An 18,107-nucleotide genomic window follows, 5' to 3' on the forward strand; every position below is an offset into this window, starting at 1 on the left:
AACTTAATTGAATATAATAAAAGAATAAGAGTTCATTTGAATTTTCTTAAATAATCTAAAAACTTTTTTAAGCGTTATGCGTGCCATGAACAATCTTAGAAATGCAGACTTAATTAGAGTAAGCAGTAATCACAAACAACACATACCTCATCACTTTATGACAATTTTAATTGGAATATTTCTGGCTTTCCAAAGAATTCCATAGTTTGACAATTGCACACACTAATTTCCACCGTTAATACACATTCTTCAGGATTTTAAGTTTTAGTGATTAACAACGTATGTCCCTACTAAGCATAATATCAATATGATTTCACGTATGGCACAACATTCTAGTAAATGTCAAAATACTCCTTTATGTACGCAATGATATTCCCTCACAATGTGGCTAACAGATGATTTAATTTTTTATTCAAATCCCATCTCCTAAAAGAGCTCAACATTAAATCTTTTCTAACCATATTCACAACTTTCATAAAGGGCTCACATTTTACCTTTTTTTTTTTAATTCTATCTCACTACTTACTGATCTCTTAATATCTGTCTTTTGGTTAAGTTGAAGTTTGAAATTTTAGCACCAACTATGCCACTGTAATCAAGCCAAGCTGAANATTCTTTTCTTATTCCAAAGCTATTGTTACCAACCAAACACTGTAATAAGTCATAATAATTATTCCTACTCTATTCCATTCATCATACCAAACTACATAATACTTATTTTATTCTATTCCCACGTAATAACTATTCTATTCTATTCCTATCTATTCCGCGAACCAAACGTGTTGTTAATGTTTTAGTCCTCTAAAGGATATAACAAATTTTTTAAAAAATAAAAAAATTATATTAAGTTTGAAAATATAAATTTAATAAATATTAATATTTAATTTAAATATTAAAAAAATAAAAATATTAATATTTAAGTTGAAAAAAATTAATTTAAAATATTAATATTTAAATTATACAACACTATTAAAATTAAAAATATATATTTTAATGAAACCATTCAATACAATTATATTTTTATTTATAAATGGAATAAATCTTCCTAATAATTATAATAAAAAATATTTTCAAGATCATCATTTGATGAATACACATTTATGATAAGCTTAAATCTTACTAATAATTATAATAAAAAATATTTCAATGATCGTAATTTAATGAATACATTTTTATAAGTATAGGTTTTGGATATCTTATATTTTATAATTATGATGAAAAAGTGATAAGATGAAATTTTTTTAAAAAATTAGAGTTTATTTTTATTACAGATATGTGATTAAATATTTTAAAAAATATCATTATTGATTTTGTTCATTTTTATTTTCATTCTTAATTTTGATCTCAAATAAGTGAAAATCAAATATCAATATTGCTTTGTAATCAACTCTTATTTATTATTTTAGTATTTAAATAACTCCACCATAATAAAAAAATATTTTTCATAAAACGATATAAACAATAAAAAATACTTTCGTCAGTTTATTTAAAAGAGCAGAAAACATTAAATTTTTTATAAAATATTTTACACAAAAACACTTTAATAAATTATTTTTCGATTGTCAAAGGGACCTAAGAGATACGAACCATTCTTCAATAACGCAGTTATATATGACCAATAAGGGAAGAAAACTCAAACAAAAATCCCCAAGCAAAACCGTGCAAGTTCTAGAACATCTGAGCCGCAGTGAGTATTGTTTTGAAAATGACAAGCTATCGACTATGTAGCCTCCTTCAATATTCGAGCCCACTGCAGCGATAAGAGAGAGTTGACTCGACTTGATTCGTTGGCCAATGCAACCCTAACAAAAAATCGTTTGCTACTGACTTTGAAACTACAATCCACTGTGTTTTTCAAGTGAAAATTTAATGTTGTTATCTTCTATGTTTTAGATTCCTTTTTCAATATCTATGACAGGAACGATATTTGCAGGCAAAGCTCTCAAAAACGAGAGAATGAAAGAGATATTTAACAATCATTTTCCACTTTATAAAAGAGTCTATGGGTCAATCTAAATCACTTCAAGATCCCAGACTTCACGATTTTCATTGCAAGTAGTATCTGACTTTGAGATATACACATTGGATGGAGGAAGTCAATTGTCCAAGAACCATATAATAAGGCGAAGTGGAAGCACCCTAGTGAATTTCATTAGCTTTAGACAAAAGAAAAGAGAAAAACTTTGATTACAACTCCTGACTTCCCAGTTGTCAAATATGGCTTACAAGCCTCCATGCCTCTGATGCACCTGAGAAATGAAGTCATTACAAACTATTTCTCATTGTCAAGCTCCGTCTTAATGCTATATAGGCAAGCGAGAGAGAGACTTCCAACCTGAATTATTAGAATGATGATGAACCCAGTGATGAATATCCAGCAGCTTTCATCTCCTTGAGAGTTCCAGCTAACCAGTCCAAGCCTTCATAGAGACCATCTCCTCTAAGCGCGCAAGTCCCTTGTATGTGCCACTTTCTGTTCTTTAGATCAAAAAGGCCTAGTCCCTCACATACCTCCATTGGGGTCATTGCTCCTTTCTAGAAGGAGAAAACAAAAGATCAAATTAAACAGACATTTCATGCAAAAAACCTCAGATGTATGCTTTGTACCTACAAGGAAGCAAAAGCAACAATGGCTCATTCACTTCAACTAGCAAGCTCAAAAGATGCCTATTGAAACACCCTTTTATTAGGAGGTAAAATTAAAGCTGGTCAATGGAAGAATGGGGTCAATAGAAAACTATCAAAGTTCTACCATTTGACCTACCAATCAAGTGGCCCCTCCCTGGAGCCTGAGGAATTGTGATGACAAATTTCTGACTAATCCGACACAGTTTTGCAGACCATATATGAAAGAAAATTTTGGTAAACCAGATGATAAATTTAATAGTTGGATGTTGGGGTTAAATGTAGGACAAGAAACTAGTATAGCCTGAAGTCACTTAGTAGAAGCAAACTTCATTCAGACCCCCAGAAAGAAGATGGGGAATAAATATTTTTGCCAACATGTAGAAGGGAGAGGCTGTTGTCCAATTTGGAAAGTAATATGGTAATATAGATCAAATTCAAGTTACATGTACTGCAACTTTGCAGATGAGCATATATATGTATATATATATATATAGTCCCGAGATGCTTAGATCTATTGCAGCTAAAGCAAACATTTGGAAATTCCCAGATGGAAGACACATCATCGAGTGCAGCATTGATGAATTCTTTCACTTTATGCCCTGTTAGCCGTCCAACTCTTTCTGAGATGAATTCGCCAGTGCTGCACTCAATCATGTGTTTTGCTTTACTGAAACAAAGGCCATCAAGATTCAAGGGAATATTCATGTTACAGGTTTTTTCCTCTCTTCCTCAGTTATTCTTCGTCACCTTTTTCTCCAATGTTTTGGAAATTAATGCCTTAGGAATGGTAAGCGAAGCTGATATCACTATAGTTATCAGCAATTCTTCTGTTCTTGATGGAAAATTGAAAAATCAATTTCTTCTTCCATGTTAACTTTCTGTTCTCAGGATCTGAATGGTTAAAAAGTTTATTCAAATGATGTACTGCAGCGTTTCAATAGCTTAATTGAAATACACTTTCTTAACACCCAAAAAAAGGAGGATCCATTAGAAGCATAACAGTAGCAGATGAGAAGACAAGAATCCCTTTTCAAGAATAAATATTTCCAGAGGTTGTTATTCAAACTACTCAAATTGCATGCCTGTGTTCTCAATAGTTCATCTAGTAGATGCCACTTGCATTTTGCAAAATATGCAGAAAGGCACAGGTCTAAAACCTCTAATAGAAAACATACCATGTCCTGCTTGTTGGCAAACACCAAGATGACACTGTTGCGCATAAATGGGTCATTGATGATAGCCTGAAAAGAACATTAACAATAAAATGAGACAATGTTAATCCCAAATGTCTTAACAAGTTTGTGTACATTCTAAATTTACAACCTGAAATTCTTGTTTAGCTTTCCCAATCCTCTCTCGGTCCAAGGAATCAACAACATAGATCTGCACAGACAAAGATATAAGAGAGAGATATGAATGATCTAATCTTTTCAACCAGTGATGAAGAACATGAGCACAAACATTTTAACAATTTGAATCTTTAAGTTTTGAGAAAATGCTGTGAAATATTAACCAACACAAATTTATAAAATTCCTCCTATGTTTGATATTGTACCTAACCTGGTTTCAATAATACAAGTTTCCCTCCAAAATGACAACAAAAGATAACATCATGTAATAAAACAAATTTTTTTAAAAATGGCAAAATCAAGGAAAAAAGCAGCTACAAGATAAAAAGGGGATATGTCTGACATGAAAGTACTTGAAGGTTTTGCAATCTAAGGAACCAATAAATGGCGAATATTGGGGTCAAAATCAATCAGAAGAAACAATAAAAGGGAGAGCAAATATTTTTTTCATGAGAGAGACAGAGAGAGAGAGATGCTATATCTAACCAGTCCATCTGTATTATTAAAATAGTGCCTCCAGAGTGGCCTTAGTTTCTCTTGTCCACCAACGTCCCAAACTGTGAATATCACATTCTTATATTGAACTTTCTCAACATTGAATCCTGGAGGAGACAACAAAAAGAACTCAAGTTGTTAGATCAACTTGTTTATCCACCTCCACAGCAAAGTTCATTAGATCTAAGTTAAAGCCAAGAAGAAATTATTTTTTGGTATAATAAGCCAAGAAAAAATTTTTGAAAAAGAGGGATGGATCCAAAGATTATACAAGGAAAAAGAAATAAGACCACAAAACTAATCCATGGTAAATGCCAAGAGGAAATGAAAACAGATTCCAAAGACTATACAAGGAAAAGAAATTAAGATCCAAAAAACTTATCAATGATATACCTAATACACACTAAATCAGACTTCACACAACCCAACCACTTTGTTCAGATAATACATATGAGGATGAAGGCTAGAGAAGTGCGATCTCACTGTCCCACAAAACAACCATATTGCTATCGAAAGCTAGTGCATAAGACAGTCATGGAGAAGCTTCATAAATAATTAGCTAATACTTGTTATTGACAAACGGGTCTAAACAAAGCAGCAACAAAAGCCAAGAAGACAACTAACATGGTAAAAATGTATTGAATAATTTCTTTAGACCACATGATCCCTTTTACAGTGATTTGGCCAAATGGGATGAACAATCATTTCATTGATGCAAAAGAAAATCCAAGCAAAGTAAAGGCTAAGGCCCAGTAGTCCACTTGGACAGGTTAGCTAGTTTTATGAAGCGCTAAAGTTTAACTTTATCTTCAAGGGTTGCATTTGGAAAGGGAAAACAAAAATGAAAATCAGTTTTAGTATTATGGTTTTAGCCTTTCCCGAAGCTGTGCCTTGCATATCTCTTTTAGGGAAAAGGGCTGGGAATGTGTCAAACAACAAAAATAAAATAATACAACATTATCCAGGCATTTTGAAAGAGCATCATCTAAAAGCCTATTTATATTTTAATGAGAAGAAAAAAAAACAGAAAAGAGTAATGTTAACAGCTCTGGTGAGGACAAAAAAAACACAGCAAAATACAAGAGCATCAATCATATCATAAACATTTGTAAAATCAAGTTTTCATGAGCTAAGTTGCCTACCAATGGTGGGGACAGTTGATAAAACTTCTCCAATGTGCAACTTGTACAATATAGTCGTTTTGCCAGCTGCATCAAGGCCTAGCATCACTACCTAAGCCAGCTCCAGAAAAATTACACATAAGAAAGGAATATATAAAGTGAAAAAAAAAAGTCAACAGCACTCATGTCTAGTCATAAAAGCAATTTAAAAACTGGAAGAACCTTCAATAATGCCCAGATGTGGTACAGAAATGACATGTTAAATATGCTACTACTTAAATTCAGAAAGTTGAAAACAATATACTAATTTCTCAGAAATGCACTGGCTTGGTCTCTAGATTCTACAGTGAACTCATATCAAACATTATGTCTCTAGTTTTAAAAGTGGACTCTATACATTTAAGCTGATCAATACTATATAATGCCCTGAATGAAATCACGTATTTGTTTGATTCATCTATAAATGTCTAGCATGGCACCTAAAATTCAATAAACGAGTACATTAAGCCAAGCTCATTCATCCTTCTCTTTCCCCAGCTGTTTGACTTTGTCCTCAGATTCATAATACCAAGCACTAATGACAGCGCAAAATATCAAGTAAACATGCTATTATTAGATGCCCCATAATAAATCACATATCTTCCACATAATAAGCATAAAATACTGCATGTACTATAGACATTACAAACCTTTTACGAATTCATCAGAACATAAATGATGTTAATGAGCATTTCATTCAACTTTATGTTACACACTTATAGATGCATAAGATAACTATTTCAGGAATTGATTCATAAATACTATACATTTTTCAGATGAGACAACCACCCAAAAGAAACATCAAAAAAGCATTAAGATTCCTTTCGCATTGGGTAGAAATCAGGTCTAACAGGATTTTTATCATCTTCAATGGCAAGGAACTGCCGAAGAATATTTCATGCACTAGTTATAATGAAGAACAATTAATCAACAACATTTAACTATTCCTTGTTACACTATCAAACTAGACAACTGAAGGGGGGAAAAGAAGGAGACAATAAAAAATAAAAAGGTTTTGCTTCACGAGAAGACTTTTGTCTAAGTTGTGCACACCAATACATATATATTGAGCCCTTCCAAGGAGTGAATAAAAACAACTGTGAATTCAGTTACTCTTAACTTCCCAATACTATTAATGATGAAACCATCCAATTGTTGATGTGTTTATCATTTTATCTCATTCCAGCCAGAACTGGCTATACCAAATACTGAAGAAATTTGGATTATTTTGCTTTCTACAAAAGACATGATAGAAATCAATACTTGCAGCATCCAACTCAAGCTTATTAATAAACTTAACCAAAAAAAGAAAAAAAAAGTTCCTTCCAAATTACACTATGCTATCATTTTTCCATAAAACAAAAACTGTGGCTTTGCCACTCCCATTTCATGGAACCAAACAAAAATAGATTTTTTTACGTAATACAAATGCAGTCCTCAAAACATTCAAATCTGACAAATTTTCCACGCTCCAAAAATGGTTATTACAATCAAGTATTTCTCCGTCATAGGTTGATCAGATATTTTAACACTATCTAACAAAAAGCAATACAAGAAAGAGATTTAGTAAATTCGTAGACATCTGCAACTGCATTTACAGACAAAAATTCAGAATAAAAATTGAATAAATTTAAAATTGAAGTTTCTAACATAATTCAATTGGAGATCAGATCTTCCGCAAACCTACGTCGTTTTTAATGGCTTTTAAGCTATAATATCAACGTTAAAGAATTTCTTCAATCTCACATTAATTTTTTAAAAAATAACGATAACGTAAAATAAAATTAAAAAAAAAAAAGAGCAATAGTCAATCAACATCAATAAATACAGAAAATAATAAATAAAGAAGTGAAATAAATACAGAGAACAATACCCTCATCTCTGTGTTGCCGAAGAAGGTATCGAAGAGCTTGCGAAAAGTCTGACCCATGCCTTTTCAATCTTCGATTCTTTCTCTCTACAAAAATTGACTTCTGATTTTGATTCTTCGGTGTTCTTTGGGTTTCTGTTTCCTTTCTCTCCCTAACAAAAAAGCTGAGAGAAATTTGGATTATTAGAGAGAGAAATTCCTAGTAGTTGAGAATGATGATCAAATTAAAAGGAAAGTGTTCTTAGAGAGAGAGAGAGAGAGAAAAGGTCGCGTTTGTTTGCTCAAGGAAAGAAGGCTGATTTGCTTTTTTCTTTTCTTTTGAAGCTGTTTCGTGGTGGAACTGTGGAAGAAGTAAGCGGAAAGGGAATATGCAATTTTCATCATTTTTAAGGCTAATATGAATAGTGACATCAAATTGGCAACCTTGTAATAGGATATTTTACCTTGCATGATTCGATTAAATAAGATTTAAGATACTCCATAATTAAATTCAAATAGTAAAATTGTTATTTGGTACGGATATAAGCAGTGATTTTAAGTATCCGATTTCCTAATTTGATTACAAATAATAACTTTTAATATTAAACTTTAATTTTATATTTTTTTAATAAAATTTTTATAATTAATTTAATACTTATTAAAATTATTAATTATTATAAAAAATTTTAAAATTATAATTTATTTTTTATGAATTAACTTTAATTTATTAATTTGATTTTAATTAATAACATACATAGAAAATCATTTTAAATTCATTTTAATAGAATATTTAATAAGTACAAATATTTAATGGGTTGTGTTTAAGATATTGGGTATGAATCCAGATAATAATTTAATATTTTAATCAAGTATTTATATGATTCAAATAACTTATCCAATAATCGGATTCGAATTAAAATATTTAAAAAGTAGCAAATACTTTATGCATTTATTATGGATTAGTACTTAAGCCTAATTTCATACTACTTTAAGTTCTAAAAATAAAATTTAAGTAAGTTTAGTCACGGACCCACGTTTTCAATCGAAAAGATTTTCAAAACTTAAAAATCGTACGGAATTAGGTTTAAGTTTAGATCCATGACACGTTGACATTTCTAATTGTGAAAATTAAAATAAATAATAGTAATAATAAGTAAATTAAATTTATTTTTTTATTTTTATGTTTCTTTCATTTAGCATTTTGTTATACTTTTGGACAGAACTTTGAATAAAGGTTCATTAGGTAAAGTTCCTAAAGCATTTCATATAAGAAAGATTAAATTACATTTGATAATAAAAAATAGTAATATTTTGATATAAAATTGAANTTAAATTTATTTTTTTATTTTTATGTTTCTTTCATTTAGCATTTTGTTATACTTTTGGACAGAACTTTGAATAAAGGTTCATTAGGTAAAGTTCCTAAAGCATTTCATATAAGAAAGATTAAATTACATTTGATAATAAAAAATAGTAATATTTTGATATAAAATTGAATCAATGTTGTTGAAATTAAGAAGTAAAATTATTTTTCAAATTGGTAAAAAACTTATTATAATTTGAAATTTTTATGATATTTGACATTGTAAATACACTGGAATGCAAATTCAATCACAATATGAAAAGGAATCTAAGAATTCGCCTAATAATTTTTTTTTTTATTTTTGGGCTTATATGATCATCGAAAGTATATGTTGGGTAGGTAATTGGTCCTCTTACTCTATTATTTTATACTTTATATTTCAGATTTAAAGAACAGACCCAAACATGCAAATCACCTTTTTAATATTTATCTGTGCTGAAATTCAATTAAGCAACAACCAACATAAATAACTGTAAGTCTAAAACACATATAGATTCAATAATTAACATTTAAAAGGTAACTAATACATTGATTAATGTCTTTCCAGCTTTAAAACTAAAGAAGAAAAACAAATATGACTAAAAGTAGTGCACTGCTTTTTATTTAAACAGAAGTTCACTTGATAGGAACTTCTTACTGATATTATATGGTAATGCTAGCTATTTACCAATCCCTTGGAGTGGTAAACATAGAGATGACCTAGCTACATACAAAATCCAACAATGCCTTGAAATTTTTAGTGGAGCTACCTTCTGGTCCAACTGCTCTATGTGCAAGTTCCTTGAGTGCCTTCAAATTCTCCCTCATTTTCTTCCCCTTCTCTTGTGCTAAAACTAGATCCAAACAACTCGTGACGCACTTCTTCGTGAAAATTCCACCCTCAACAATCACACCAATCTCCCAAACGTGCTCTACCATTCGTCCGTTGAGCCCATGGTCCCCAAAAAATGGCCTGACAATCATAGGCACCCCACTTGACATGCTCTCTTGCATGGAGTTATAACCACCATGGCTTATGAACACCCCAACAGCACCATGAGCTAGCACATCTATTTGGGGAGCCCATGGCACCAATATGCCATTGGCCCTGTCTAAGAACCCATTAGGCAAATGTACCTTCGATTTGTCTCTTAAAGACCATATGAAAGGAACCCTGCTGGCTTCTAATGCTTCTGCTAGTGCTACAAGTTCATTTGGCGGTGGCGTTGCGATCGAGCCAAAGCTAATATATGCCACTGTTGCAGGCTTTTGCTTGTCAAGCCATGTCAGGCAACCATAAGAATCTGGAACTGCTGGTGCTGGTGGTGTTGAAAGGGTCAAAGGTCCAACATTTAAGAATTTCTTGAGCTTGGATTTCATATCACTTGTAACCACAGGGTCTAGTTCTTCAAAGGAGTTTATGAAGACTGCAACTGCCTCAGGTAGCACTTGCCCCATTCGATGTATCATGCGAGAGAAGATTGATTCCAGATTTCCAAAGAGGATTCCTTCAGGCAAGTCACGGATGCGTATATTAGACATTCCAGGAATGAAGTCGAGGGTCTCATCTTCTCGCCCAACCATGCCTGTATTTACATATATAGATACAAACCAACGCCATGAGATGAGTGATTAGAAGTCCATATACAGAGTTATAAGGTAGACGGCCATTGGGCCACTCAGCTTTTGAGTTCTTGGAATGACAAATTTAGTGGCTGATGATATAACTTCATTCAATTAAAAGCTGAGCAGGAAGATTAGATTTCTTCATCAAACTCTTTCTTTAGAGTTTTGACAGTTTCTTTTTAGTATGTGTCAAAAAGAAAAGAAAATTAGATACCTCCAACTCCAAAGTTTTGCCTTATGGTATCAGTATAAACATGGGAAGAAAGGGGGCAAGCTCCTGAAACAAAAAAGGGTACCCAAGGCACACCGTTCTCCTCTGCCAGATCCTTGCCAAACCAAAGAAAAGCGTCAGTCACCAAACAGCTCAGTTTCCTCTCTGTCTCTGCTACTGCCACTTCCAATATTCCTTTCCTGAAATTCTCCTGCGCCACTGTCATGAACAGCTCAACATCCTCCAGCGGCTCCCCAACAAAAACATAGCCCTCCGGCGCTCCATCCGAAACGTTATAGGCTTTGATGTTTGGGAATGTAGTATTGTGGTGGGACGTGGAGAAGAGGTAGGCGTTGGATTGCGCAGTGCTGAAGAATGAAAACAAAGTGTCAGGGGCAGCAGAGGCTAGGCGGCGGGTGATGGTGAGGAGCGGAGCAGCGTGGGTGCCGAAGGGGAAGGCTAGGACAGCAACGTGAGGGCCAGACCCGGTGGCTTGCTGCAGCATGGTTGGTTAAATTATTGTGCTGTGTTAGAGAGGAGATTGAGATGGTAGTATTGCAAGGAATTCTTTCTCTTTTTGCAATGAATGTGAGGTAGGTGGGCTTTCATCCTTTTACTATGTATACAAGAGAGAGTGATGAGCTATTAAATAAGTATATAATGTAGGGAAACATCTTTTAATGAAGTTGCTAACAATTTGTCTGTTACTAGTTGCAAATATTTTAGCAAACAAAATTATATAATAAGGAAACAAGCCTCACAAAAAGTTGTTCCCACCCTAAAACCCAATCAGACCATTAAAAGGAAGAATTTTCTCCGTTATTAAAAAACATATTCACTATTTAATCTTGAAATAATCAGACATGTTTTTCTTATGATTTGATTTTTAAGTAGTATGGGAAAAAAATTAACCAACAAATCAAAAACTAGCAAATCTAACCACGGATCAAGTTTAAGTTCAATATGCATAATTGGCAACATACTTGTAGATCTTTTGAGTCACTAGATTGTTTGTCTATTTATTCGTCGAGCGCGTAACGTTGCGAGGTGACCGCAGAAACTTAAAAGAGATACTCAGTGTCATCATCTTCCAAATAATTACAGCCATTAACTATAACAAAATTAAGCAAACTTTTATCAAAAAACAGTATATAAAATATCATATTTAGACATAAAATGCACATCAAGATTTGTCAGGCTACAAATTAATAACATTTTGCACTGTACTGTTATTGTGATAAAATATATACTTAAAATTAGATATTCAAAAAGCTAAAGCACGAGTATTTTATTGAAACGATAACTTTATTTAAGATTATCCATTTTTGTAATAAACCAAAATGAATGTATATGTCTTATAAACCATATATTTCAAGTCAAATAAGAGTAATTCAAAGTATCAAAACTTTTATTCTCCCTAATATGATTCCACATATGTAAGAAAATAACATACTCAAAGCTGGTAAATTTATAAGGAATGAGTATAATCAAATTAATAAATTAATTCAAAGAAAACATTTAAACCTTAAGAAACCTTATTATGAGTTGATTTTAGAATTTTTTTAATTTAACAAAAACAAAAAAACAAAAATTGTGCAGAAAATGTTACAAGATTTAATTAGCAAAAACCGTACAGAAATCATGCAAAAAATGGTACAAGGTTTAAAAAGGTATGGAGTATGATAACAAAGGTTTTTAAGTTTGAAATTGACATTATCTACTTCTCATATATATATATATATACACATATATATTATTCATGCATTTTTGTAATAAACTAACATAAATACAAGCTACTGCTTAAATCTTATGTCAAATGATAATAAAAATAAAGAAAATAAATAAATATTTGCTTAATGTTGTGCCATCTTTGAAAAAATTATCAAGCTATTGCTCTGTATTTGATTTGCATTCAAATTACATCAAACATTTCTTTTTCATGATTTGGTTTTTGAGCAGCATGGGAAAAAAATCAACCAACAAATCAAAAATCAAATCCAACCACGGATCAAGTTCAAGTTCAGTATGTACAATTTGCAACATGCCTGTAGATCTTTTGACTCACTGGGTTGTTTGTCCATTCATTCGTCGGGTGCGCGACATTACGAATACCCCGCAAAAACTTAAAAGAGGTACTTAGTGTTGTCATCTTCTAGATCATTGCAGCCATTTACTATAACAAAACCATGCAAACTTTTACCAAAAAATAGTATATAAAATACCGTAGTTAAACGTAAAACATACATCAAGATTCGCTAGATTACAAGTTAACAACATTTTGCACTGTACGATAAAATATATACTTAAAATTAGAGATTCAAAAAGCTAAAGCATGAGTATTTTATTAAAACGATAACTTTATTTGAGTTCATCTATTTTTGTAATAAACCAAAACGAATGCATATGTCCTATAAACCATGTATTTCAAGTCAAATAATAGTAATTCAAATTATCAAAATTTTTATTCTACCAAATATGATTCCACATATATAACAAAATATCATACTCCTAGCTGGTAAATTCATGTATTTCAATTCAAAGTATTTTATATATGCACAACATATATCAATAGATAGTTAACCGAGAACACTATAAAAGGATCTTGACTTGAATCTATCGATAGATACCGTGTATCTATTAATAGATAGGCACCCAAAAACACTTCAAAAGGACCCTAACTTGCATCTATCAATACATAGCCACCGGAGGATACTTCAAAATGATCTTGAGTTGAATCTATCTATAGATACTTACATTTATCGATAGATGGGCACAAATTTAAAAATTATTGAAGACAATTTATAGATAAATGATGACTGTTGGAGCTTAGAATAGTGTGTTGAACGGCTATTTTCACAGTTAATGCATCCTCAACCACTTCTAAAGTTTCAACAACTATATATTTAAGCTCGCACAACATTTATTAAAGTTGAAAGACTTTGAAACACAACTTCAAAAAAAGAATCCAGCAAAAATCATTCAATACACTTTGTATTTTTCTTTTAGCATTTAAGTCTTCTATTGTATCATTTATTTAGCCTTCATTGCTTGTTCTTTTCCTCACCAAACATTGTACTTAACTTGTTACTCAATCTTTAAGAGATATTCTAGCTACACTTACATTTCTCCCATTGTATTATTTGAGTGGTTATACCTTAACCAAAATAAAAAGTAGAGTGGTTGTGCTTTAATTATAAAAGGCATTGTATTAAAAGATTATGCTTGATCCACAAAAGATAGTGTATTGAATTTTATTTTAATAGTAAATTTAAACACCTTAGTGAATCTAAGGAAAATGACGCAGGTAAGGAGGCTGAACCTTTATAAAAATTATTATGTTGATTTTTTTTTCCTTTCTTACTCCTTTAATTTCATTTGTGTTTTCAACCTCTCTCACTTTACAAGAAATCAATTGTCTTGCTTATTTTCAAATTGGGGATTTGGCTTAAAAGAATTTTATTTTTTTTCAAAATTGAAAAGGAATCTTCAAAAATATAAAAGTATTCCAATTCACCCCTTTTGGAATTATTCACATTGAGCTTATTGCACTAACACGAACCATGCCTCTAAAAGTTCGATATAACACTCCAAAATCGTCTCCATTATTTCAGTTTCCTCAAATGTAAGTAACACCTTCATGCCTTCAAAGGCCTTTACCTTGACATAAGTTCCCTCATTAGCCGACTCTGCTTGAATCACACCACAAGCCATTCCTAGAATGGCTATTCTGCAAAATCATCTAAAACCAAGGAATAATTAATATTAACTTCCCCCATGGTATTAACTATTCCTTAATTGAGGAATAGCCTTAAAAAATAATAAAAACCAAAATGCCCCTTACAAGTTTGAAAAATTACAACCCTACCTATCTAAAAACATTCTTTTTTTTCTCTCTCTCCTTTCATTCAAACTTCTAATAAAATATTAAAATTTAAATGATCAATAATTAATATTTTAAGCAAATTATAAATTATTAATTTTTATAAAATATAATAAAAAATAAATAATGATAATAACATTTTAATTATAAATAAAATATTAATATTTTGAAATGTTAATGATTAAATTATAAATACAATATTAACATTAAAATTATCAATTATTAATATTTTAAATAAATTATAAATTATTAATATTTAAAAAATAAAATAAAAAATTATCACAATAACATTTAAATTATAAATAAAATATTAATATTTTAAAATATTAATAATTAAATTATGAATAAAATATTAACATTTAAATTATCAATTGTTAATAATTTAAATAAATTATAAATTAGTAATATTTAAATAATAAAATAAAATCAAAATAATTAATCGTATATTATGATTAAGGGTATTTTTATCTTTTTATTTTTTTATTTCTTTCTTATTCCAAAGTTATTTTTACCAACTAAACACTACAATAATTCATAAATATTTTTAAAAATTATAATTTTATTTTTTATGAATTATTTTAATTTATTATTTTGATTTTTATTAATAATATACATAGAAAACCATTTTAAATTCATTTTAATAGAGTATTTAATAAGTACAAATATTTAATGGGTAATGTTCAAGATATTAGGTATGAATTCAGATAATAATTTAATAGTTTAATCAAGTATTTATATGATTCATATAACTTATCAAATAATCGGATTCGAATTAAAATATTTAAAAAGTAGCATATATTTTATGCATTTGCGGCTTAGTACTTAAGCTTAATCACAGATAACTTTAGGTTCTAAAAATAAAGTTTAAGTAAATTTATAAATCACGGACTCATGTTTCTAACTCAAAAGATTTTCAAAACTTAAGATCGTATGGAATTAAGTTTAAATTTAGATCCGTGACACGTTGACATTTCTAATTGTGAAAATTAAATGAAATATAAGAGAATAGAACATTAATTTATTTTTTTTATTTTATGTTTCTTTCATTTAGCATTTTGTTATACTTTTGGACAGAACTTTGAATAAAGGTTCATTAGGTAAAGTTCCTAAAGCATTTCATATAAGAAAGATTAAATTACATTTGATAATAAAAAATAGTAATATTTTGATATAAAATTGAATCAATGTTGTTGAAATTAAGAAGTAAAATTATTTTTCAAATTGGTAAAAAACTTATTATAATTTGAAATTTTTATGATATTTGACATTGTAAATACACTGGAATGCAAATTCAATCACAATATGAAAAGGAATCTAAGAATTCGCCTTAATACATTTTTTTTTTTTTTTTGGGTTAATATGATCATCGAAAGTATATGTTGGGTAGGTAATTGGTCCTCTTACTCTATTATTTTATACTTTATATTTCAGATTTAAAGAACAGACCCAAACATGCAAATCACCTTTTTAATATTTATCTGTGCTGAAATTCAATTAAGCAACAACCAACATAAATAACTGTAAGTCTAAAACACATATAGATTCAATAATTAACATTTAAAAGGTAACTAATACATTGATTAATGTCTTTCCAGCTTTAAAACTAAAGAAGAAAAACAAATATGACTAAAAGTAGTGCACTACTTTTTATTTAAGCAGAAGTTCACTTGATAGGAACTTCTTACTGATATTATATGGTAATGCTAGCTATTTACCAATCCCTTGGAGTGGTAAACATAGAGATGACCTAGCTACATACAAAATCCAACAATGCCTTGAAATTTTTAGTGGAGCTACCTTCTGGTCCAACTGCTCTATGTGCAAGTTCCTTGAGTGCCTTCAAATTCTCCCTCATTTTCTTCCCCTTCTCTTGTGCTAAAACTAGATCCAAACAACTCGTGACGCACTTCTTCGTGAAAATTCCACCCTCAACAATCACACCAATCTCCCAAACGTGCTCTACCATTCGTCCGTTGAGCCCATGGTCCCCAAAAAATGGCCTGACAATCATAGGCACCCCACTTGACATGCTCTCTTGCATGGAGTTATAACCACCATGGCTTATGAACACCCCAACAGCACCATGAGCTAGCACATCTATTTGGGGAGCCCATGGCACCAATATGCCATTGGCCCTGTCTAAGAACCCATTAGGCAAATGTACCTTCGATTTGTCTCTTAAAGACCATATGAAAGGAACCATGCTAGCTTCTAATGCTTCTGCTAGTGCTACAAGTTCATTTGGCGGTGGCGTTGCGACCGAGCCAAAGCTAATATATGCCACTGTTGCGGGCTTTTGCTTGTCAAGCCATGTCAGGCAACCATAAGAATCTGGAACTGCTGGTGCTGGTGGTGTTGAAAGGGTCAAAGGTCCAACATTTAAGAATTTCTTGAGCTTGGATTTCATATCACTTGTAACCACAGGGTCTAGTTCTTCAAAGGAGCTTATGAAGACTGCAGCTGCCTCAGGTAGCACTTGCCCCATTCGATGCACCATGCGAGAGAAGATTGATTCCAGATTTCCAAAGAGGATTCCTTCAGGCAAGTCACGGATGCGTATATTAGACATTCCAGGAATGAAGTCGAGGGTCTCATCTTCTCGCCCAACCATGCCTGTATTTACACAAATAGATACAAACCAACGCCATGAGATGAGTGATTAGAAGTCCATATACAGAGTTACAAGGTAGACGGCCATTGGGCCACTCAGCTTTTGAGTCCTTGGGATGACGAATTTAGTGGCTGATGATATAACTTCATTCAATTAAAAGCTGAATAGGAAGATTAGATTTCTTCATCAAACTCTTTCTTTAGAGTTTTAACAGTTTCATTTTAGCACGTGTTAGAAAAACAGATAAAAAAAGAGAAGAAAATTAGATACCTCCAACTCCAAAGTTTTGCCTTATGGTATCAGTATAAAGATGGGAAGAAAGGGGGCAAGCTCCTGAAACAAAAAAGGGTACCCAAGGCACACCGTTCTCCTCTGCCATCTCTTTGGCAAACCAAAAGAAAGCATCAGTAACCAAGCAGCTCACTTTCCTCCCCGTCTCTGCCACGGCCACTTCCATTCCCTTCCTTAAGTTCTCCGGTGCCACTTCCATGAACAACTCAATATCCTCATGAGGCTTCCCAACAAACACGTAACCATCCGGCACTCCATCTGGTACGTTATAGGCTTTAATGTTTGGTTTCGTTTGTTGAGACGTGGTGGAGAAGATAGAGTTGTTGGATTGTGCAGTGCTGAAGAAGGAGAACAAAGTGGCTGGGGAAGCAGCGGCTAGGCGGTTGATGATGGTGAGGAGTGGAGCAGCGTGGGTGGAGAAGGGGAAGGCAAGGACAGCAACATGGGCGTCAGAATGGGTGAGCCGAGGCATGGTATTAGAAGGTTAGACTGCTGCTGGTACTGGAGAGATTGCTGGCTTGTGGGCGTTGAGTCTTGCAAGAGTTTAAGTAGTACATGCCTGAATGAAACCCAACCTAACAATGTGGGGGTTGGGCAGTTGGAACGTGCTAATGGATACTGCGACAGAGTGACGCATGGTAACCCCCGTTGAAGGGATTCTAACT

General features: G+C 31.8%; 3 protein-coding genes across 4 annotated transcripts; all 3 read right to left on the reverse strand.

Annotated features, from left to right (window-relative positions):
• Positions 1,967–7,877, reverse strand: LOC18599491 (ADP-ribosylation factor). Of its 2 annotated transcripts, none has more exons than XM_007029484.2 (7): positions 7,506–7,877; positions 5,615–5,705; positions 4,464–4,579; positions 3,952–4,011; positions 3,804–3,869; positions 2,336–2,535; positions 1,967–2,240 (listed from the first exon to the last, which is right to left on the reverse strand). In XM_007029484.2, exons 1-6 carry the CDS (start codon positions 7,560–7,562, stop codon positions 2,344–2,346), a joined length of 582 nt encoding a protein of 193 aa, XP_007029546.2. In that variant the 5' UTR covers positions 7,563–7,877; the 3' UTR covers positions 1,967–2,240; positions 2,336–2,343. The 2 variants fall into 2 exon arrangements, with proteins under 2 accessions (XP_007029546.2, XP_007029545.2); XM_007029483.2 differs by having other exon boundaries at positions 1,967–2,249; positions 7,506–7,876.
• LOC18599492 (anthocyanidin 3-O-glucosyltransferase 2) lies at positions 9,316–11,320 on the reverse strand. The gene is made up of 3 exons (XM_018122365.1): positions 11,214–11,320; positions 10,664–11,177; positions 9,316–10,409 (listed from the first exon to the last, which is right to left on the reverse strand). Exons 2-3 carry the CDS (start codon positions 11,163–11,165, stop codon positions 9,544–9,546), a joined length of 1,368 nt encoding a protein of 455 aa, XP_017977854.1. The 5' UTR covers positions 11,166–11,177; positions 11,214–11,320; the 3' UTR covers positions 9,316–9,543.
• LOC18599494 (anthocyanidin 3-O-glucosyltransferase 2) lies at positions 16,060–17,976 on the reverse strand. The gene is made up of 2 exons (XM_018121566.1): positions 17,422–17,976; positions 16,060–17,153 (listed from the first exon to the last, which is right to left on the reverse strand). The coding sequence occupies exons 1-2, from the start codon at positions 17,912–17,914 to the stop codon at positions 16,288–16,290; spliced, it is 1,359 nt and encodes a 452-aa protein (XP_017977055.1). The 5' UTR covers positions 17,915–17,976; the 3' UTR covers positions 16,060–16,287.

The sequence above is a fragment of the Theobroma cacao genome, chromosome 5, assembly GCF_000208745.1.
Source record: "Theobroma cacao cultivar B97-61/B2 chromosome 5, Criollo_cocoa_genome_V2, whole genome shotgun sequence".
In the NCBI taxonomy this organism is placed as follows: Eukaryota; Viridiplantae; Streptophyta; class Magnoliopsida; order Malvales; family Malvaceae; genus Theobroma; species Theobroma cacao.